Source organism: Micropterus dolomieu, linkage group LG05, assembly GCF_021292245.1.
Source record: "Micropterus dolomieu isolate WLL.071019.BEF.003 ecotype Adirondacks linkage group LG05, ASM2129224v1, whole genome shotgun sequence".
NCBI classification, from domain to species: Eukaryota; Metazoa; Chordata; class Actinopteri; order Centrarchiformes; family Centrarchidae; genus Micropterus; species Micropterus dolomieu.
Window position 1 is genome coordinate 9,804,476 of NC_060154.1, and position 22,583 is coordinate 9,827,058.

The window sequence follows — 22,583 nt, forward strand, 5'->3', positions numbered from 1 at the left end:
GTATTGATAATGTTCACAAACCCTCTCTGAGCCTCCAACATAGAAAGAGCAGAAATGTGAAATGTATGAGGTGTGAATGAAGCAAGTATTTGTATCTCAGATTCCATAGTAATTGATGGTTTTTCTACTTAGATAAAATTTTTTATACATTGTACTTTTATTTGCGATGGAGAATTCATCAGAGTATTCACTGAATCAATTGAAGATGCATTTCTGATCACAGAAATGTGACAGATTTGTTTTGAGACTCGAGCTCACACAAGCTAATCATTTCTATGCGGCATATAAATTACATGGATGGTTTGCTTAAATGATTGTCCTGAATTTGAGGAAACTGTTATATCTTGTGTGTCTTAAATTCTTAACTGTAACTGCCTTTGACAATAATTACACAAACTGGTGATTTAAAACTTTTATCAAAGTAAATTATTGTGAGTTTGACAATTTTGTCAGTCCTCTTTGTATTATATTTTATAATTTTTTAACTTTGTATCTTTTCAGAGAGTTTTGTCTCTTTTTGTTTTAAACCAGGGTGAGTTTGCTGATTTCTTTTCAGAAATAGCTTTCATTGGCACTCACACAGTTATAAACAAACACATTTGGGAGGTGCCCAGTCGAACCACAGTTGGGTATTAAGTCCCTTGCTCAAGGGCAGTGGTAGAATCAAAGTGGCAACCTTTGGTCAAATGCGCTCCATTTTTTACTTTATGGCATTATTACTAACCCTAACATCTTTTGATGAGCACTAAGTGTTTGGTGAGAATTACACTAAAAATCCGAACTGTCATCAGATTTTGATTCAAATATCGCTTAATACTGATTGGTGAATGAAAATACATGATATTGTTTTTCCAACAGAGCCCTGCCCACTTCAAACCAGTGAGAGGAGCACTGAAATCTCTCCTGAAACAATGCAAAACATTTGGTAGAAAATGTTCTCCATGTGGGGCCTTTAAAAGATGCCATGGACTTTCAGCCTAATAAAGTTAATCTCTGAAAAATGAAATAAAAATAAAAGGAAATACTCTGCATAAATAAGACTCTTTGTACGTCTCTTTTAATTAAAGGTTACAGTGTCACAACAAATTTTGAACTTAACGACTTATTCAGCTATACCAGATATATATAGATCTAGACTATAGCATCCATTTATTTAGCAAGAACAACAGTACATAAACTAACTCAAATAGTAAAGGGGTACAAAACAACAACTTATTTACTGTATATTCAAAATTTTGTTCTTGTATCTTAACTATACAGTAAAGGCCCAGAGTTTGATAACAGCATTTATGGTAAACTTTGTTCATAGAAATTAATATTTTCATCCTTTTTCTACTAAAGTATTTATAACTTAGTTAACGCATATTTTTGGAAATTGACAGTAAAACATTTGATCAAATTCTTTAATAAATCTCAACCAATACCAAGCTTTACAATGTTTATACATTCATAAAGTATAATTAAAAGAAAGCATTCAGCTGGGTAAAGTAAAAGTAAAAGGCACCGTCCTGCCCCTGCTGCCACCCCTTTCAGACCTCCACAGTGACAGTGGGACCATTGCTGGTGTCTTCCAGAGGTGTTGTCTCTGTTGGCGCATTGGAAACTTCTTCAGGCTCCTCTTTTTTGTCTTCCTTCCCTTCATCAGCCACAAGAGGAGCACTCTCCGCTTCCCCCTGCTGGTCATTGCTGGTAGTGCTGGCCAGCTGCTCTGCTTCTGTGGTTTCATTGACAATTTGGATGGAGTCGGCTGCAGAGGCCTGTACTGCTTTCACTTCCCCGTTCTGAACAGGGTAGACCCCCTCCAGTGCGTCATACAGGAACTGGTACTGTTCCTGTAAGAGACACAGACAGATTTGATTGGTAGGTTCTAATGAAAGTAAAGCTTTCTTTTTAGACTACACAAACTTTTCTAAAGAATGCAACACAACACAAACAAAAGCACCAGAAACAGCTTTAAATGATGCATATGGTGAGATTCTATATTTGTCGTATGGTCAGCAAATTCCAGGAAAAGACAAAAAAAACAACAACAATGAATTTATTCTATAAAAAATGTATTGCTTGTGTTGCCAAAGCTTAATATACTATAGCCGATTCCTCTGTGCCATAGACCTCAATTGTTATCATAAGAACATATTAATGAGCCACACTGTTTCAATGGGTGACATGCATATTCATTACACTGAAGATGGGCCTGTAGTTTATTTTGGGTCGACATACACCGCACATACACCGTCCTGCTGCTCCAATGCTCACTCAAGCACAAATCAATAGCTATACATAAGAAATACAAAAATACACTATTTACTCCTGTTTGAGCACTAACAACTACGGTGCCCAGCTGATTAGAAGATCTTTAGCAGGAACTAATGAGCTTAGGTCTGAGAACCACTGACAGATAGGGAAGAAAAGTACGGACAGATGAACTAGCGCATTGTTTGCTGAAATTAGTTGATAATAACAGAAATAAACAATACTATCAACCTTATCCTTTAATTCTTCAAAACAACATTGTAGGAAAATAATGAAAATATAATGAAATTATTGTTATTTTTATTTAGAAATTTACAGCATTCAAAGTGAGCTAGAAAAAGGCAAGTGCTATACTTTTCACCCTGAGCGCTGTCGGAAGTTAAAGCCGTGAAAGTGTGTGCTGACTGATATTGGGTTCCTCTTTCTTACCTTGCTGAGGATCATGCCCTGTCTCTCTTTGCGTAGGGTTTTGGTCACTTGGAAAACATCCACCAGCTTCTCAGTCTCAGCGCTGTCCAGCACGGTCCATAGAGCACAGAAAATCCCTGAACGGGACGAGCCATCACTGAGGAGAGGTTGCACACACACGAAAAGGTTTACACAAACAGGTAGTAATTTCTTTCCTGCTCCAATTTTGTTTTCTTTTGTTTACACTTCCAGCCAGTTCATATATCACTGAATGATATGTTTATTGGCTAATCCTGCTCTGTTCATATGTGTGATCCTACCATTTTAGCACCAGAGAGCTGCTCATAAATGTTCCTCTTACACTTTGCTCTTCACTCAGCAAATACATGTTTTAATCCTAATTGGCTCTTTGGAGCATTTTCAAGTGTAATTCTTAAAGATTTGAATATGGGCCCAATTATAGAATAATGTTCATACATACCTATGGATGATAAAGTGTCTCTAGCCTATTCCAACTGCAGAAACTAACATGGACTGAAGAGAATGATATACATGTCTTCCTTGTATTAAGGGGACAAGATTAAACATGTTTAAAATGTAAAACCTTAATTTATTATGTTAAAATGATTAATAATTTGTTCAAATGTAAGACGCTCCGCCAATATGTCCTCACAAATTTTAGGGGCTAAAATTAAAATCTTACTCTATATCTCTTTTTCCAAAAGCTCTCAAAGTTGACTCATCCATCCTTAAAAGACTGGATATGTTACAGTTACATACATACTGCTCCTTGAGGAATCCAGAGGACATTTTGTGTGAAGTTGTCTTACTTGCAGTGGACCACGATTGGCACACTCCTTTGTGAATTGCTGCTGCCATAGCTGCGCTTGATGTCCTTGATCATGTCCGTGAGATCTTGAGGTTTCTCCGGCACCTCTCTGTTCATCCACTTCAGGAACTGGAAGTGTTTCACCGGCCGACTCTCTTTCCTCTGTTGACAGAAGTGGTGTTAAAACAGCTTGTGATGTTGAAATCACCAATCTCAACACAGGCTGATGCTGATGAACTTGGAAACAGAACTTTGTTACGATCACAGAGTAGGCTGCTGTTGTGGTACCTTGACATGGCGGATAAGTATGTTGCGGGTGATGAAAGTCGGGGAGTTCTCTGTGCTTTCCACCTCCACCTCAATGTCCCCAAATGTTTTCTTGTCTTTATCCCAGTAGACACAGTCAGGCTCCTGTGAACAAGATGACACACAAGAAAACAAGTGTATTTACTATATTTGTACAAAGAGCATGTATAGTGTACTCTATATGTAAATAACACCCAATGTTATATATATATATATATATTATTATATCATGGTACTTGTCTGTAAGGACTGCATGCATGAATGTTTAGTTACCGTATCTCCCTCAGTGCAATCTGAGAGCATGACAATAGTAGATGCTTTCTTCTGGTAAACCATCGCCCAGAAGTCAGCCATGGTGTCTGGCAGCGGAGTCTGTGCTGCAATGAAGGTGCGTGGGCCCCAGTAACCCTGTGTGGGCAAGAAAACACATCCATCTATTGTTGTACACAGTCCAAACAAATAGGATGTGATGAATTGATTTACAATTCAACAGGTTGCATGCAAGTTAAAGAGTTAATGAGATAACACCTGCTACAACAGGAAAGATAATAACAGGAACACAGTTGGTCATGCTTCAATTGAACAAACCACTGTCCAGGCATCCAGGTTTATGTCAGAGCTATGCAGAAACAGAATAGTATATACAGTGTAAGTAAGCAAAATGACGTACATCTAAGTGAGAGGCATTGATGTACTTAGTGGACTCCTCATCCTCCTCATCAGAGGAGTCTTCCTCATCATCTTCATCAGGGTCACTATCACGACTATGTCCCTCATCTAGCTTCAGCAACACGCGGTTGTAGTCATCTGAGGGTGGGAGGTTACGACACAGGTGGAATTGAACAAATTGACTTGTCTATGAATGCATATACATTATAAACATCCTACACATACACTGAAATACTACAGTACAGTTATTATTATTTAGTTTGCATAGCGAAAAATTTAACTTGCTAATACTTACATGGGATGACAGATGAAGAGCGATTCTTCTTCTTGTTTTCTTCTGTAATCCCTGTGTTGGATGTCCTCCAGTTTTTATAGGTGGGGAGTCTCTGAATTGCAAGACAAATACTTTTTTTTAAGTATTAAGTAATTGAATGACATATTAAGGTCTGTAATTTCTTCCATAATCAGTAATGGGATGGGAGAAATATAGGACAGGATAGGACTACATTTCTAAATAAATTTTAAATGATTTTTTTTAATGATGATGAAAGATGTTTTTAGGTGATTTACTTTATTGACTCAGAAAACAATAATCTTCCTCCTCCTACGCTATTATGTTACCACACATTACAATGCAGTTAAACGTGCATATCACCAGTTTTATAAAATACTGTCAAAATCAAATGTATTTAAATGTTGCTCCTTCACCCCCCCACGATGGAGTGCTTTTCAAACAAATCCTTTATAAATAATAAGATACATAATAAAGTGAATTACCTCAAACTCGTCTTCCATTAAGGTGGGTTCACTGGCTGAGTTCTTCTGTTTAAGAGTGCTCAGTGTGCTGTGGAGCTCAGACAGAGTGATCTCAGTCTCTCCAAACTGATTGTGTTCCAGCAGTGCCTGATGAATCAGGATGTACTGGGCCTGCGTGAGGACAAATGTACTTATCTTAATAAACAAAGGATACAGAATTTGGGAATAGAACAAATATAAGCTACACAATCCAAGGTTACAAATCCACATCTAGGTATCCTCCTTTGTGATCGGTTTAAATTGAATTAACAAAATATTGGTTTTGTACTGCGTTAGCCTTACCTGTGTTCTTGAAAAGAGCTAGCCTATTAAATATGTTGTGCAGTAATGTAAAAGTAAATTTAAATATTGAAATGCTCATACACATACTGTACACAACCAATTTTAGCTTCTAATCTCTGGCACGTGCAAGAGACCACTGTGCACCAAAACAACCATAGACTAGCAATTTTTTTCCACATACCATCACACTCACAAACACTTAATCCATCCATGTGGGCTCCCAGTACAATTTCTTTAAAATAACCCTGCAATGTTTATGCATTATATATTGTGTATTTATACTATATCATAGGGTAATGTGTGATAGCTGCACATTAACAATAGCTAGAGAACCTAAAGTAGCTACAAACCAGATCACAATCTTGTACATACAGTGCACATTTCACATTTTCATCTATGCTTGTGTATCCTTGTCTTGCCTGATTATCTTTGTTTGTATCTTTGTTCGTGTTGGTTTACTTCCTGTTTGTTTGGTCTTTTCACTGTGACTACAAAACTACAGGGTCAAATTCCTTGTATATGTCTACATACAACCTCTACTCTCTTTACCTCTACTTGAACCATTAGACATCTGTGTCTGCGAAGTTTGACTACGTAACCGTAGATGTCCACTCTGCCCTCTGCCTCCAGACCCTCCATCATGGCGTCGATGCCAATGTAGGTGCCTGTCCTGCCAACTCCCGCGCTACACATGAGATGATAACATTGTGTCAGTGGCAAGTAAAAGTGAAATCAAGCATTCATTTAGAATAAAATACAGAGCAGAAATGGCCTGAGTAAGTCCCCTGATTTTCAACAACATCCTTAGCTTTTTTTTTTTTTTCCAAAGCAGAAGTCATTGATGCAATGGAGTATAGAGCCCTGTATGAATAGCATAAGCCTTGTGGTCTGGTGTCAATTTATATTTAAGTAGATAAAATTAGATTCATTGCACACATTATCAGTACAACAAAATGCAGTTTATCATCTAACTAGATGCCGTGCAAACAAAAACAAATGGACAGAAAATGTATGTATAAAGATAGACAAATGTAGTAGTGATTGTAAGAAGGGATGTGACTGTGACATGTATGTAAATTAACGCAGCTATGGTATATCAGTAATGCACTGTTGGGACCTTCAACTTACCTGCAATGAACGACGATGGGGCCACTGAAGAAATTCTTGAAAGCATTGACACGCCGCCTCAGTTTCAGGAGGAGATGTGGCTCCCCTGGGACGCCGTGGTCTGGCCAACTCATGAACTGAATGTGGGTCACCTCCCGCTCTGAGTTCTTCTCCCTCTTCTACAGACACACACATACACAAATAGATGGTTGTGGAAACATACACAAAGACATATATAAACACATTCAAGGATTTATTCATATTTATTAGTATATTTATTGAGATCAAAGTAGAGAGGTAATACTGGCCTTCACATATACACACGCATACGATACGGCAAGTTATTACAACTAATTGCATAACTTCTTTAATAAACATTTGATGGAGACTCACATTAGTTAGGCTGAGATGGCGGATGGTGTAATCTGGACAGTGGTCCTCTGAACTCAGCTTCACTATAAACTCCTCATAGATCTCTGTCTCTCGTTCTGGAGACGGCCAATACTGCGCACACTTGATCTGCAACACAACTCAAGTGAGTCAGTTAATGGGAAAATTTTCTCTTTTCACCATCACATAGAGCAGTTTTTAAAAACAAATACCACTGTAACATTATAACCAAAGTCAACAAAAAGTTAAAACTCCGATCCTGTACTTACCCTGTTTCCCTCTTCACAGCGTGTTACCATGACAATGATAGAGGACTGCTGCTCCCAGACCATCCTCCAGAAGTCACCCACGGTCTCCTCCTTTGGCCCTGCAACACACACAGAATATATACTGTACACACAGGCAGGCACGCTTAGTATCAAACAGAAACATAATGCTAGCTCAGTGAGTGAAGACTGTGAAAACTTTACTTTACCTTGAGCTGCAATGTACTTTTTGGATTCCTTGTACCCCTGCAGCAGGAAACAAATGATAAGGTGTGCATTGTCAGAAAGAGATCATGAACTTTGTGTCTATTTAGCCCTAAAAATCTGTACGGTTAGGCCAAAATGTAGCTCTTTAACATTACAATTCTTGCTATTAGTTTTACATTTCTGATTTTGTATGTTGTTTGGTAATGTTTGAGTCTTATGACTGTGCCAGTGGTAGTAAAATTAGTAGAAGTATGAAGTTTTTCATACATCAATGAAACTGGCATTGATGTAGTCACATCCTGCCTCTCCATTTCCGGTGGTCAGCTGGACACGGTTATAATCATCTGGTTCAGGACAGAAAAAAAAATTATGAATAAATTTAAAAACCATCATGGAGGACATATTAACAGTCCTAGAACACCATTAATGAATGAAATTCTATTTAGGAAACGTTTATGGATCTGTAACCTGACATTTAATAGTTATATAATTTCATATACTGTTATATCTCACATTGATGTAATAATTCTTGTGAATCCAGTTTTGCAATAAAACCACCATGCTCACTGTTTTGCAACATTTCCCACAATGTTTTAATACATCTAGTAATATTTAAGAAATAGCTACGACAGTATACAACATGGCTAAATCTATGAAGGTAGCTAGACCTAGTTACAATGTATTATATGAACTGATAAAGTATGATGGTAAAAACAGTAAATAAAAATACACATCACACATCTGGTAAGTGCTTTTATCTCTTTAATCTAAAAATCTCTGTGTGTTGTTGGACAGCATCCCACTCACATGGCAGGATGTCCACGTAGCGGTTCTTTGGGACATTGCAGGACTTTTTGGCCTCTTTCACTGTGTACCTCGAGAAAATTCTGGGGATGCTCTGAAAGCAGAAAAAAGTCATGTAACTTGACAACCAATGCTGAAGACCAATAAAGAGCTATTCTAGACTACTATTCACACTTGTTCTACTCTATAATTGGCCAAGGCCCCTCGCAGGCATATCTAACCTCCTTGGGCCACATCCTGCCTACTTTATTTGTCATACGCACAAACATGTAGCAAAATTTATTCTCTGAATTTAACCCATCCCTCATGGGAGCAATGGGCAGCCACTGTGCAGTGCCTGGGGACCAACTATTTTTGATGGTGGACCTCTGTAACATACACCTCTCTGCTACTCCATTGTAAAAGAAAAAAAAATACCAGAATAAAAGAAGACAGATTTTAAATGTACCTGAAACTCAGCCAGAAAAAGTCTTCCTTCATCAGCGAGCTTCCTCTTGTAAGCTTCGAGCAGGAACTCTCCTGCAATTGGTTCGACAGGCATCAAGTTTTCCTCATCATCTTCAACCGCAAACCAGCCAGTAGATGAGGAACAGAAACAATGTCATGCGTTAATAATACTAATTTATCACTAGCCATTAATCAAAATTACACTATAGTAAATATTTGTCTATTGGTTTTATTTTGATGATACTTCGAGACTGCTACAATCATCTAGTTCAAGTCAAAATGCAGAAAGAAAACAGGAGTCTAAAGTCTACTCACTTGCTGTCGAAATAAGCATCAAGTTTTCACTCATGTCACTGCAAAGAAAGTAGAGAAGATTGGTTTCAAAGAATTTAAACTATATGGAATATAGGATGGGAAAAACAGCCTGTATATTATAAAATTCATGGACTGTATATTTGAAGATACTGCCTCAGTAGAAGAAACCCTGCATGTAAATTTGTGTAAAGCAAAGGAACAAAAAACAGACTAAATGTGCCAGTCAAACTGATGCAGGAGATGAGAAGATGCAGAATGATCCTTACTGGGAATTTCTGCGCTTCAGGATGTAAATCTTGTAGAGGACCAAAAGCAGAGCAACAGATGTGAGGATGATGAGGAAGACCAGAAACCCAATGACAGCTTTGTCATTATCTGCAAATGTTGGGAAAATAATATCAAACTTGTAGCATCAATGTCAAAGATACAATGTACAATCTAGAAATGTATGTGTGTACTGTATATCAGAAAAACAATCAAATGATCAATGTGAGACAGTTTGTGGCATTAATGAAAACTGCACATACAGCGAGTGTCCACTTGTTTTGTCTCGGGGTTGCTCTCAAATTCACTGTTGACAGCAGTCACCTGGAAAGACAGAAAATTCCTAAATCAGGAATTATACCATTTAAAGAAATAACATAAATGGAATAATATTCTGAAACCAAAAATTAGGATTATACAAACCTTCAATGTGTAGGTCGTAGAGTAGCTAAGATCTCTGAATTCAAAATTGCAATTTTCATTTCTCTCCTTCAGAGTTCCACTGCAATCATTAAGACATGCAATGTATTCCACTGCAGGTCCATTTAAAGTGTTTGGTTTATTACATGTTACTTTAATCACATTATGCTCTGGGACAGTCACCACCAAATTGGTCACATGTTCTGGCTCTGTAAGAGAGTGAAGAAAAACAGCATATTTTCATTTAGAAACAACACCATTTGCTTACCCACAGTTAAAGTAATGTTTTAGTTTCCTGTAAAACAACTTAAAGTAAAAAAAGGGTCTTTAAATGATGAATTATGACAGCTTTTAAATTGTACTTTTGTTATTTATCCTACTCATCATCATTAGAAGTTGTGTGGTGTTGTTCTGTAGGTTGGACTGAATTTAATGTTAGATGGCATATGTTTAATTTAAAACTGTCCCTGTCCACAGGAAAAAATGCCTAAAATCCCAAACTTGAATTAGGTATAACTCCTCAACCATTAGACCTACATGCATATTTCTGGTTCTTTCCTTTGAAAGGTGTAGCATAACTACATTGATTTAATAAATTTATGAGAATTAATACCCAATTATGAATTTTCATATTCAGAAAATATTAATCCATTAATCTCTCGTTTCGGGGCACCACCCGATATACGTTCGCCCAGGGTCTCGGACTCCCTGAGTATGGCTAATAATTAGACAATTATTCACTAGTGATCAGTTAGATAACAATCGCTCAATTATCTTAAATCAGTCAGTCAGTCTCATATAAAGGGGTGAATTCTCTTGGCAGGGACTCTGAAACAGGCAATACACACAATTCCTTTGGTTACAGTGAATTTATTAACTAGGGTGATATAAAAATGTGGTTAAATACATCAAATAAATAAACAATGAGAATGTGGGTTTCGATTGTGGAAGTATTTGACTCATATGGTGGAAGAGAACTAATGAAAGTAAGCTATGAGTAAAAAGAGTTAAAAAGATAATCTATTAACACTATTGGACATCACTGATCACAGAATGCCTTGTTTTGCCTTATGGTGGGTCGGCGGCCTGCCTTGGCCTGTTGCAGGGGTCCCACGCTAGCTGCCCGATTCCTGGCTTTCTGCTAGGGAATTCTCCGGGGTTCTCCGTGTCTGAATAAAGAAACGCACTCCAGTGTTGACCGTCCTCAGTCTGGCATTTAGGCTGTTCTTCAGGTGTCCTTTGTTGCCGCTGGCGAGACCACGTGGTTTGGTCTGACCTAGGTGAAGTTAGCTCGGCGAATAAAGCTTAAAAAGGGAACTTGGTCGTTCTTCAATTAGAACTAGGGTAACTTAAGGGACTGATAACGTTAACAAAACAGAACCAAAGCAAATAAAACAAGTAAACTGCTGAAACGAGGGAAAACTGATGTCGCGGCACTTCGCGTGTGTAGCTTGAAGCGAACAAAGCTTTTGTTGCGCCGGGCCGAACTCTTAAGGCTTGCAGGTAGAGGGGGGGGGCACGCCGGGCGCGCGCCGAAGCGCCGATGAAGAGCCCGGAACAAATAGGGGACCAGAGCGAAAACAGTGCATGAGAGGGAACAACAGCGTGTGTCGCGGTTTTGTCTGTTGGGGCGTGGTTCCCAGAGGGCAGTCCTCCGTTGGGCGGGCTGTTTCCGGTTTCCCGAGGGACTGTCTTTCTAAACTTTTAATATGTCTATAAAAAAGGAAAAGAAAATCTATTTGCGTGTATTACAATCAAATATTTTCCCACAATCAAACCTCAATTGTCAAACGGTTGTACCTTTCTAAGTTTAAGCATTTGATAACAGGAAGAACAATTATCAGTAGTTAGACCTTACAAGGTTAACACTTCATAGAAATCACAGATGAGAGGAACTTAACTTGCTTTCTAAATATAGGCTATTGACGTTCTTAGAGAATATAAGCAAGATACACGAGTGGCATTAGATTATTGACAAGATAAATACGGAGTGACATTTATACATTAACGGCATTTCAGACGATGACATGTAATACTTATTTTGTCCACTAGCTTGGATTAACCCTAAAATAATCTTTGCTCAGGAGCTGTGGAATTTTGTTGCACATAAAATGAAGGAATGTCATTAAGCATGCTGAAAATTAAAACACTGCAAAAGTTAATTATTTAGATTCTTTTCAGCAATAATATCAACAACAGATAGCAACAACATGGTAACACAACTACTCAAATAAGAGGCAGCGCCACTACTAGTGTCTATTGACGCCTTTACGGCATCCTTAAGCAATGCATGTCTGATTGAGTCTCTGAAGACCCTTTACCAAAACCCCAGGCAATGTCTCTAGTTTTTGCATGTCAAAAGGCCAACCTCCAGGGGAGGAAAACTTTCCTTTTTCTCAGAGAGAGAGAGGGGAAATTTTGAGTCTCTAAATTATTTAATATGAAATGCACCAATCCACACTGTTGGTACACAACAAAGGTCAGAAGCTAAGCAATATGAGCCCATTGTAAGCAAACCTATTTATGTTACCATTCCAGAGTAAATGAAGATGCAATAAAGGAAAAGATCAGATTTTAATCCTCGTCTAGTATAAAATCTAAATTCCAAAGGCAATATCACCATTATAACCAAGATCCTGCAGATAATAAAGCAACTGAATGTCTCCTCCTTCACCTGGACTACAACTGAAATTGTAAATTTAATGAAAATAAACTAAAACAGGCCACAACATTTACAATATAATTTATAAAGTTATACCAAGATTGTATCCATGTTTTGGCCATGGTTAGTATTTTCATGTTGAGTATTTAGTGGGAATTTTTCCTCCGAACACTGTTTATTTAAATACAACCAAATAACATAAATCTCCCAAAAACATTGAAATATTAATAGACAAAGTGAATATGGCTCAATATAAGAATGAACTCCATGCTATACAGGCAGATAACTTGAGAATAAAAGGTCCCACAGTGGTGTGTAAAGGTGCTTTCAGACCATAAGCGAAGTGAGCGTTGGGGGTGGTTCGTTTACATAGAAAGTCAATGCAGTAGAGCCGCGATTTCCTGTCTGACGGTGCAAAAGGGACGCTGCCGGCGACGAGAAAGCCTTCACGCGAGTTGAAAGAGCAAGAAATTGATTGTCCGTATGTCACCGACAGCTTCAGAGCGTTGTGTGGAGAGGGCCAGGCAGAACGGGATATTGAAATTCTGCTGGCTGGCTGAGAGCTGCTAAACTTGGGGAGAAGAGCCGGAGCAGCGCTGCAGCTTTTGGACAAAAAAGCACTTGTAGTCAGACTCGATTATGCTCTGATAACTACGCTGTTTGCTCACGGGAGGAGCTCGGAGTAAACTGCTGTGAGCTGTGATTGTTCCGAACTCCATTCAGAAAATGAACATTATAGAAATTGTTGTCATGCTGACTTGCTGACAGACGTGACAAAACATGAATTCACATGTTTAACAAATCTGCATCATATCGTAGTTATTTAGGCTTCAGTTTGATCCATTTATTGATATTTAATCACAGCAAAATTTACTTTGGTTCATACAGCTGTAGTAATGACAATTGTGTTTGCGCTGTCAATAGGTGCATTGACTTTATGCTGTGCTGCGCAGGCATGCTGGCTAGATATTGTGTAAGACTTTCGCAAGCGCTGCAACGCATTACCATGTCACATGACATCAAAACCAGACAGATACTGTGTTTTGCTACAATCGCAGTTAGTTGCTTGGTGTTTGATGTGTGTTTGGTTTAGGTAAGAATGGTTAGCAAGGGCTTTTAGCTGAGCAGCCTAGCTTTAAGTAGATATACCACATGAATAGGTTGAACTCATACTAAACAGTGATGATATTTAATTGTTTTGATTAAAATTATTACTAGGGACAATTCAGTAGTTGCTGGATATTGGTAGGGACATGTCCTAAATTCTACGCCTTGTGTACATGGCCCTGCCTTCACTAATGATTTGAGCTACACTGTAATGTTCATTATAATGGCTTGAAGTGTGATGTTGTCATACTGTAGGATTACATAATGTGTGTTGATATCAGGGAATGATATGCTGTCAGATTATCAGCATTTAATGTCATTTGTTACAAAAGACGGACAGTATAAAGAATCAGATCCACATTATATATTACATGTTACATAATGATAATTCATATCAATATCATTCAATGAAATAATTAAGTAGTAACCATAATTCTTGTTTTTATGACCTTTCAGAGTCATAGTACATCACATGATTTAAATTTTCTCCCCAAATACTGTAACAGTTTAAACACTGTGTGGTCTTAAAGTGTTTCAATAAGATATTTGCTTTTACAATTTCTTCTTAACTTGATATTCAGCTACATGTGAAAAACACAGCCTTAGTCAGGATAGTTTTTTTTGTGTGTGTGTTGACTGTAATCTTCTCCAAAAGATGTTGAAACTTACTTCCAATTTCAGTTTTCTGTTTCTTTTTAGCTGGTTGGCCAACATCACTGTTGTTGTAGGCGGGTTGGACTTCACAGGTATAGTCGGTGTATGGTGTCAGTCCAGTAAAATTACATGTTCTTCCTGGTGTATGTTTCTTCACTGCAATTGCAAGACAGTTTCATTAGCTGTTTTGTTGTGTTTGATTGAATAACAAGAGAAACAAATTCACAATTACGGCAGCGCAGGACAGTAGATTGTCTTGTTGGTTAAGTACCCATGAAAAGACAAGAAAATGTCAATCAATCAATCAATCAATCAATCAATCAATCAATCAATCAAATTATGTGTCATTGGTAGATCACCAGCTCATCAATCATAAGTATACATTATGTGCTATTAGGCAATGAAATTAGGAATTATTAATATGTGACAAAATCAAAGCTAATATGTTGGTGTTACAACAACCAGCTAATAATTTACTTTGAAGCTGAAGTTTTAGCTCTAAATAGTTTCTGACCTTGTTCACTTCCTAAGGAAACAATGATAATAAACTCTGATTTCTGTTTCTTATTTCATGTTAATTTTGAGAATTTTCTTCACCCAACTGTGACTTGGTATAACATCTCAGGTAATTTACACCTACTATCACTTAGCATGCTTAAGTTTTAGCATGGAGCACTGTAGGTCCATGGATGAGTCATGTTTCCAGAGTTTAACAATTTAAGACCAGTAAAAGGATCTCCAAAACTTCCAAAAGTGCATACCTAAAAAATTACTAGTTAGAGAGTTAATCTGAATAATTTTACTTACTTGTGGGTTTCTGTTTGGGAGTAGGGACACAGCTGCAGCCATAAGAAAGCTTCTGAAGATGGACATCTTGACAGTTGTTACTGGTCGTGGTCCAACTCAACACAATGGAGGTATTGGTTGCATTCAGCATTGGGTTAATTGTAAGATCTGTTAGAACACATTAGACATCTGTAACACTGAGTATCTGGTGTTGTCCTTTTCTCCATAGTTATCTCAGGATACAAGCTTGTTGTTCTTATAATTGCACTGAGGTACAGTGAATATCAACATACCACAGTCAACCTGGAAGCTGAACTCAGTTGTGTTTTTTATGGTGACATTGTTGACATCCTGGATCTGACCAATACACCTGTAGTTTGTGAAGGGCTCCAACTCAGGCAATTTCTTGAGCTCACTGAGTTTTCCACTTTCTGAGGAGACACAAGGATGACCACATTTCTTCAACAACTGACAGTTTCATCATTGGTTTCATTTTTTTAGAGTTAGATTAGATTAAAATATCGACACTTTCAGAGAAAATGTCAAAAATAAATGTTCTCTTCAGAACTAATCCACAGAATACCTTGACTTCCTCTTACACCAAAAGACAATTCAGAACTGATTTCCATCTTCATTTCTGTTTTACTACAGTGCAGATCAAAAACTCAAATGCATTTCCATGTAAATCCATTCAGAATGTTGTTGACAGACAAAGTCTCTTAACTTTAAACTTCACTCACCCCAACAGGTGTAATCGGCGGTGAGATCATGACAGTTTTGAGGAAATGTTGTTTCTATTTCTGCAGGAAGTCTAGTGGAATCAGTATGATTTATATACCTTGAATTTAAGAAATCTGTGGAAAAAAGAAAACAGCACATACATTAAACATGACCGAGTAAGGTCTACACCAAATGCAATTCAAAATACAGGAGAACACTACTGTACACACCAACAGGGATGCTTTTGTTGAGGCTAAAGGAGTTTGAACATTTTCCTGAAGTGAAGGTTATGGTCAAATCTGAGCAGATGTCATCATAACGAGGTATGATACACAATATTTTATTGTCACTTTTGCATGGCTCAGCTTGAATGTGATTTGATGTTGACAGTGAAGAGCTGATGTTCCAATCACTACGGTAACAAACGGATCCAGGGGTGCAGTTGACTTCTTCAATGTCATCTTTACCTGAAATAGACAAATGATGCACAAATGTCTCTCTGTCTTGTTTCTTAAAGCATAAAAAACAAAAGTAAGATGCAGTTCAAAAGTATGAATTATTGTTACTTACGCATTCCAATTGTCTTTGTGATTTCATTTCCAGTGTCGTTACAGGGGGTTTCTTTGCTCGCATTCAGTTCAATAAATGCCACATTAAGCTTATATTCAGTGCAGGGCTTCAGGTCTTGGATATTATGTGCTGTGTTTTGATTGGAGTGCTGAACGTTGGATTTCTTTACAATTTCAGGTGAGCCCTTCTCTTTAATGTTTATGGTGTAGGTACCATTGGTAGAGCTTGTAATGTTAATCTGGAAGCCACCCTTGATGCTCATAACAGTGTAAAAACCTGCACACAAAATTAACAGAATCATAAAATCTCTTGGTTAATATAAACCACCTAATGACATTTTTAAATCTCAGTTTGTTCATGTAGATGCTGAACATGTTCCTGAGCATGAAACAAAATATAATCCAAACACAACAATCACTGCATAAATCGACTTTAATTATATTCATTACAAAGTCAGAGAGAAATACTGCAGAGTAAGACTGTAAACCAATACAATTAGTACAAATGTTTGTTAAGCTGAGTGTAATGATGAGATATATCATATCTTGAAAGAAAGAAACACTGATACTCACAATGCGGAGATGGAGGGGCATTTGTGGTGGCTGGAGAGCACATTCAAATGAGATTAGAAAAGAAAACAACAAAATATTAATAAGATTATAAAATGTTGAAATACTCTTCCAAACAACTTGCAAATGAAGCAAGTGTCTGTGTTTTATGAAGTTCTTATAACCCATTCCTTAGCAGTGCTAGTGGTAGAAACTGTTGTCTGCACTTACACGAATAACACATATATGTACATCTTATCATAGTCCTGTGCAAAAAGGTCTAAATAAGAAGAATCCAACCTGTGATGTTAGTAGACACTGTAGTGGTGATTGGAGTTGAGGTCTGGTTTGTGGTTGGAGAGAGTGATTTCTCAGTGGTTGAGGGTGAGGATGCAGGTGAGGTGTTTGCAGCAAGAGTAGTAGCTGTAGGATGGAGAGCATGCTGGAGGTCATCTTCTCAAAATACTTTACTGCCAATTCTCTGACCTGATGTAAGCCTAACTACTATTTCTGAAAGCAACGCTAATGTTTCCAATAAAACTAAACTGAGGCTGAATACATTACCAGGCATGGTAGTTGAACTGAGTGCCTGAACTTTGGAGTCTGATGTGAGGGTTGGTGTGGTGGGTGAAAGCTTGAGGGCAGGTGCTGGGGTGCCTGTAGGCTTGACAGTAGCTGCTGTGATGGTGCGTGAAGGTAAGGAGTTAACAGATTGGGTGGTTACTGAAGGAAAAGTGGACTTTGTGATGGTGTGTGGAAGTGAGGAGGTTGAAACATCTGCATTCCAAGAGCACAAAAGTCAGGCCAGGCACATTATCACAATGCTAGCTTCTACATGAGCATTTTGCTTCTAAAGATGATGACCACATAAATCCTAAAGATGGTGTTGCTACTTGTCAATCCCTTCCTTAAGTTATGTCTACTGCACAAGAAAAATGACAAGAGGTGATCAAAAGCAATAGATGCACTGGGCAGAACAAATTTATATTCAGAGCAGGAAAAGCAGTATTTGTATTTGTATTAGTATCTGTTCACTGGAAGTCTTGCTGTCATTCTTTGTCAAAACACAAACAAGGTTGCCTAAAGGTTGTGATCTCAACAGGATGATGTCAACAGTGGTGAAGTGTTGGACAAATGTTGGACCCAAAGCCACCTCTCTTAGCTTCTTCACAGAGTAAACTGGGTTTAATCACTGCAAAAAGTGAGCTCTCAAAAACAAGGTAAAAAAGCATTAAAATGGGGGAAATATTACTTAAAATAAAATGATCTGCCAACAGAACAAGAACATTTCAGTTGCTACTTAAGGACAAAAAAACTTGAAACAAGTGAAATTATCTAATATAAAAGCCAACCTGGTAAGAAGAAATATCTTGCCAGACAAAAAACAAGTATGTTTTGCCTTCAATTAAGATAATTAATCTTACTTAGATTTTAGTTTTGTAGCTTTGTTTTTAGTATGTATAAACCAAAGTACTGGCTAAATAGAAAATATATAATCTATTATTAAACCAGAGCTGATGAAGACATTGAAAGGCAAGTTTGGCCTCAACACTGATTATATGTTTCTACTATAGCTTTCTCACAGAAACTATAGGATAAACTATTTCTAAAAAGCCAGGATCAGAGGATAAGATGGAAATAAGGTACATCCATACCGCAGAATTTGTCTTAACTAAATACTAAAATCACTGGACACAGAGCTCCTCCTCTTTTCTAAACCTTACAGTTATGCTTTAAATTCTCCAGACTTTGTTTGAGCTAAAAGTTTCCCAAAAGATTAAAAACATCTAAATATCATTACAAGGAGCAATCACAACATCAGTGTCAAAATCTTTCTTGTCCTTAACTTATATTCACTTTGCAGGAAGCAGAAAGGTGAATACATTTCATTGTGCGAACATGCAATGGACCATAAATGCATATAATGCGATAAAAATATTATGCATAAACAATATGTACCCCCACAGGAAAATTTTCCCATGATTTAAGGGTCTAATTTTAGACTCTTAAATGATGGCATCGATGTTATGCAACAAGTTATTGTTAGTCCCTGGCCCTGTACACAGCAACATCCCATTCCCTCTCTAATACCTGTCGCTATTACGACCGGTGCGCTGTGAACAGTTGGTGATCGTTCCTCTGGCAGGATGAATTTTACGCGTGATCACCACGCAACTTTCTAAATTCTTCCATCTCACAGAGAAAAGAAGTCAGGTCGAAACTAAATTTTCTTTATTGGCATGAGTGTTAATATACTAGTATTGCCAAAGCTAAAGGATACATACAAAAAAAATCATTCATATAGTTCATCAAAAAAATAAAATAAAATAATTGTATTTCAATACATTGGATATTCTACATCTAGCATTTTCCTTCTAACGATGATGACCACATAAATCCTGTTTCCTCTTGTTACAAAGATGGTTTTGCTACTTGTAATTCCTTCCCTCAACTTATGTCTACTAAACATTGTATTAACAAGAAAAAAGGACTCTGTAGGACCTCTCACAAGTTATCTCTATAAAGCCAGGATCAGTGGGTAAGATGGAAATATGTTTTTTCCCCAGAAATCACTGGTTCAATATCTTGCCCAAGGACACTTCGACATGAAGCCTGGAGGAACTGGGGATTGATCCGCCGACTTTAGTTACACCCCAAATTGCATATTCATTAAGGCAAAAGTAGTAGCCTAACAACAGGTGCTATCTTGCACTTCTGAAAGACATCATTCTGCGTGCACACCGTTAGTAGATCAGCTTCCTTGCTAATTTTTCTGGTGATATCAAGTTTACACACGATTTTACTCTTGCAAACCTTTAGTAAATCAGGCACATAATGTGATAAATATAATATGTATAAAATTCCCCCATGATTTAAGGGTCTACTCTTCATTAACAATTAAAAGGTAAACACCTGGGAGAAAAGTTTGACCTGCAAAAGGTCTTTTCTTTTCCATGCACTATATCAATGTCAAATTAATTCCTGTATTGGACTTGAATGTGAATGAAAATTCCCATTGCAGATCAGCTGCACACTGTATGAACATAAGCGTTTCATACTGTTTTGGCAAAAGCAATATTTGAAATGAGCATAAACTAAAATGCAATTTACATATTTTGTACATGAAGAACTGTGTTTAGGTAAGGATAACTGTAGCCCCACATTACTCCATCAAAGGATTGTGGACCAAGTATGTGTTAGGGAAATCTTGCAACACATGGACATCATTTTCACCTGTTCATCCTGAAGCTAAATGTTTCCACATGTAGTTTACTTTGGAATTGATCCTCATGGAGAACATGCTGGAGGTCATCTTCAAGTCAAAATACCTTTCTGCCAGTACTCTTACCTGATATAATCCCTAACAACTATTTCAAGAGGAAATCATGCTGAATGCAACACTAATGTTTCCAATAAAACTGTAAACTGGGGCTGAATACATTCCCAGATGTGGTAGTTGAATCAAGTGGCTGAATTGTGGAGTCTGAGGTGGGGGTTGGCGTGGTGAGTGAAAGTTTGAGGGCAGTTACTTTGGTGTCTGAAGGCATGACAGTACCTGCTGCCGTGGTGAGTGGAAGTAAGGAGGTGACAGATTGGTTGAGTTTTGGAGGTACACTGGACTTTGTGGTGGTGGGTGGAGGTGAGGAGGATGAAACATCTGTATTCCAAGAAAACAAAAGTCAGGCCAGACACATTATCACAATACTAGCTTCTACATGTAGCATTATACTTCTAACGATGATGACCACATCAATCCTGTTTCCTCTTGTTACAAAGATGGTGTTGCTACTTGTCAATCCTTCCCTTAACTTATGTCTACTAAACATTGTATTGACAAGAAAAAATGACACCGTAGGACCTCTCACAATTTTTTTCTATAAAGCCAGGATCAGTGTGTAAGATGGAAATATGATTTTTTCCTCAGAAATAACTGTGTTCAAACTGATTTTTTCCTTAGTTCTATTAGGAAATATTAGGATTCATGTTTCACTGGCTGCATAATCAGTGACTTACTTATTCTTGTGATGGAAAAAAGTATCATCCGTACTGCAGAATTTGACTCACCTAAATACTGAAAACACTCGACACAAACTGCATCTTTTTCCTAATTCTAGCCTTAACTGTAGCTATGAGTTTAAATACTTCCTGTTGTGGGACTTTGCTGTCTTTCTTTGTCAAAATACAAGCAAACAAGTCTGTTTTCTTAGTGGTTGAGGGTGAGGATGCAGGTAAGGTGTTTGCAGGAAGAGTAGTAGCTGTAGGATGGAGAGCATGCTGGAGGTCATCTTCTCAAAATACTTTACTGCCAATTCTCTGACCTGACGTAAGTCTAACTACAATTTCAGGAAGATATCACGCTGAAAGCAATGCTAATGTTTCCAATAAAACTGTAAACTGAGGCTGAATACATTACCAGGCATGGTAGTTGAACTGAGTGCCTGAACTTTGGAGTCTGATTTGAGGGTTGGTGTGGTGCGTGAAAGAATGAGGGCAGGTGCTGGGGTGCCTGTAGGCTTGACAGTAGCTGCTGTGATTGTGCGTGAAGGTGAGGAGGTGACAGATTGGCTGGTTTCTGAAGGTAAAGTGGACTTTGTGATGGTGTGTGGAAGTGAGGAGGTTGAAACATCTGCATTCCAAGAACACAAAAGTCAGTTATGCTTTAAATACTCCAGACTCCATTTGTTTGACCTAAACGTTTCCCAAAATAAGATTTAATGCATCTACATATCATTATAACTGATCTTAGATAGAGTATAACTTGACAAAAAACCTGGAAAGAGGTGTATATAGTAATTGGGCTTTGGATATCATGCTGAATGAAACGCTAATGTTTCCAATAAAACTGTAAACTGAGGCTGAATACATTCCCAGATGTGGTAGTTGAATCAAGTGCCCGAACATTGGAGTCTGAGGTGGGGGTTGATTGTGGTGAGTGAAAGTTTGAGGGCAGTTACTTTGGTGTCTGAAGGCATGACAGTACCTGCTGCCGTGGTGAGTGGAAGTGAGGAGGTGACAGATTGGTTGGGTTTTGGAGGTACACTGGACTTTGTGGTGGTGGGTGGAGGTGTGGAAGATGAAACATCTGCATTCCAAGAGCACAAAAGTCAGGCCAGACACATTATCACAATGCTAGCTTCTACATGAGCATTTTGCTCCTAAAGATGATGACCACATCAATCCTGTTTCCTCTTGTTACAAAGATGGTGTTGCTACTTGTCAATCCCTTCCTTTAGTTATGTCTACTAAACATTGTATTGACAAGAAAAAATGACACCGTAGGACTTCTCACAATTTATTTCTATAAAGCCAGGATCAGTGTGTAAGATGGAAATATGATTTTTTCCTCAGAAATAACTGTGTTCAAACTGATTTTTTCCTTAGTTCTATTAGGAAATATTAGGATTCATGTTTCACTGGCTGCATAATCAGTGACTTACTTATTCTTGTGATGGAAAAAAGTATCATCCGTACTGCAGAATTTGACTCACCTAAATACTGAAAACACTCGACACAAACTGCATCTTTTTCCTAATTCTAGCCTTAACTGTAGCTATGAGTTTAAATACTTCCTGTTGTGGGACTTTGCTGTCTTTCTTTGTCAAAATACAAGCAAACAAGTCTGTTTTCTTAGTGGTTGAGGGTGAGGATGCAGGTAAGGTGTTTGCAGGAAGAGTAGTAGCTGTAGGATGGAGAGCATGCTGGAGGTCATCTTCTCAAAATACTTTACTGCCAATTCTCTGACCTGACGTAAG

At 37.8% G+C, this 22,583-nt stretch overlaps 1 protein-coding gene across 9 annotated transcripts in view; it reads right to left on the bottom strand.

Moving 5' to 3' along the window:
- Positions 1–1,040: 1,040 nt before the first annotated feature.
- ptprc (protein tyrosine phosphatase receptor type C) overlaps positions 1,041–22,583 on the bottom strand; it is a 27,606-nt gene continuing 6,063 nt past the window's right edge. For 2 of the 9 annotated variants that reach the window (XM_046049564.1, XM_046049563.1), the window contains 29 exons: positions 17,395–17,508; positions 17,131–17,253; positions 16,855–16,884; positions 16,283–16,558; positions 15,943–16,179; positions 15,733–15,846; positions 15,286–15,423; positions 15,014–15,160; positions 14,222–14,362; positions 9,787–9,992; positions 9,627–9,687; positions 9,366–9,474; positions 9,100–9,137; positions 8,786–8,895; positions 8,341–8,431; positions 7,801–7,877; positions 7,536–7,572; positions 7,330–7,427; positions 7,064–7,189; positions 6,692–6,849; positions 6,113–6,248; positions 5,243–5,392; positions 4,761–4,851; positions 4,467–4,603; positions 4,070–4,204; positions 3,779–3,901; positions 3,492–3,652; positions 2,683–2,818; positions 1,041–1,832 (listed from right to left, as the gene is read on the bottom strand). In XM_046049564.1, coding sequence (XP_045905520.1) covers positions 1,530–1,832; positions 2,683–2,818; positions 3,492–3,652; positions 3,779–3,901; positions 4,070–4,204; positions 4,467–4,603; positions 4,761–4,851; positions 5,243–5,392; positions 6,113–6,248; positions 6,692–6,849; positions 7,064–7,189; positions 7,330–7,427; positions 7,536–7,572; positions 7,801–7,877; positions 8,341–8,431; positions 8,786–8,895; positions 9,100–9,137; positions 9,366–9,474; positions 9,627–9,687; positions 9,787–9,992; positions 14,222–14,362; positions 15,014–15,160; positions 15,286–15,423; positions 15,733–15,846; positions 15,943–16,179; positions 16,283–16,558; positions 16,855–16,884; positions 17,131–17,253; positions 17,395–17,508 — 3,803 coding nt within the window. In that variant the 3' untranslated portion in view covers positions 1,041–1,529. Of the gene's footprint in view, positions 1,833–2,682; positions 2,819–3,491; positions 3,653–3,778; positions 3,902–4,069; positions 4,205–4,466; positions 4,604–4,760; positions 4,852–5,242; positions 5,393–6,112; positions 6,249–6,691; positions 6,850–7,063; positions 7,190–7,329; positions 7,428–7,535; positions 7,573–7,800; positions 7,878–8,340; positions 8,432–8,785; positions 8,896–9,099; positions 9,138–9,365; positions 9,475–9,626; positions 9,688–9,786; positions 9,993–14,221; positions 14,363–15,013; positions 15,161–15,285; positions 15,424–15,732; positions 15,847–15,942; positions 16,180–16,282; positions 16,559–16,854; positions 16,885–17,130; positions 17,254–17,394; positions 17,608–20,386; positions 20,489–21,811; positions 21,914–22,583 lie in introns of all 9 variants that reach the window. The other 7 variants (XM_046049567.1, XM_046049565.1, XM_046049560.1 and 4 more) reach the window with 6 other exon arrangements.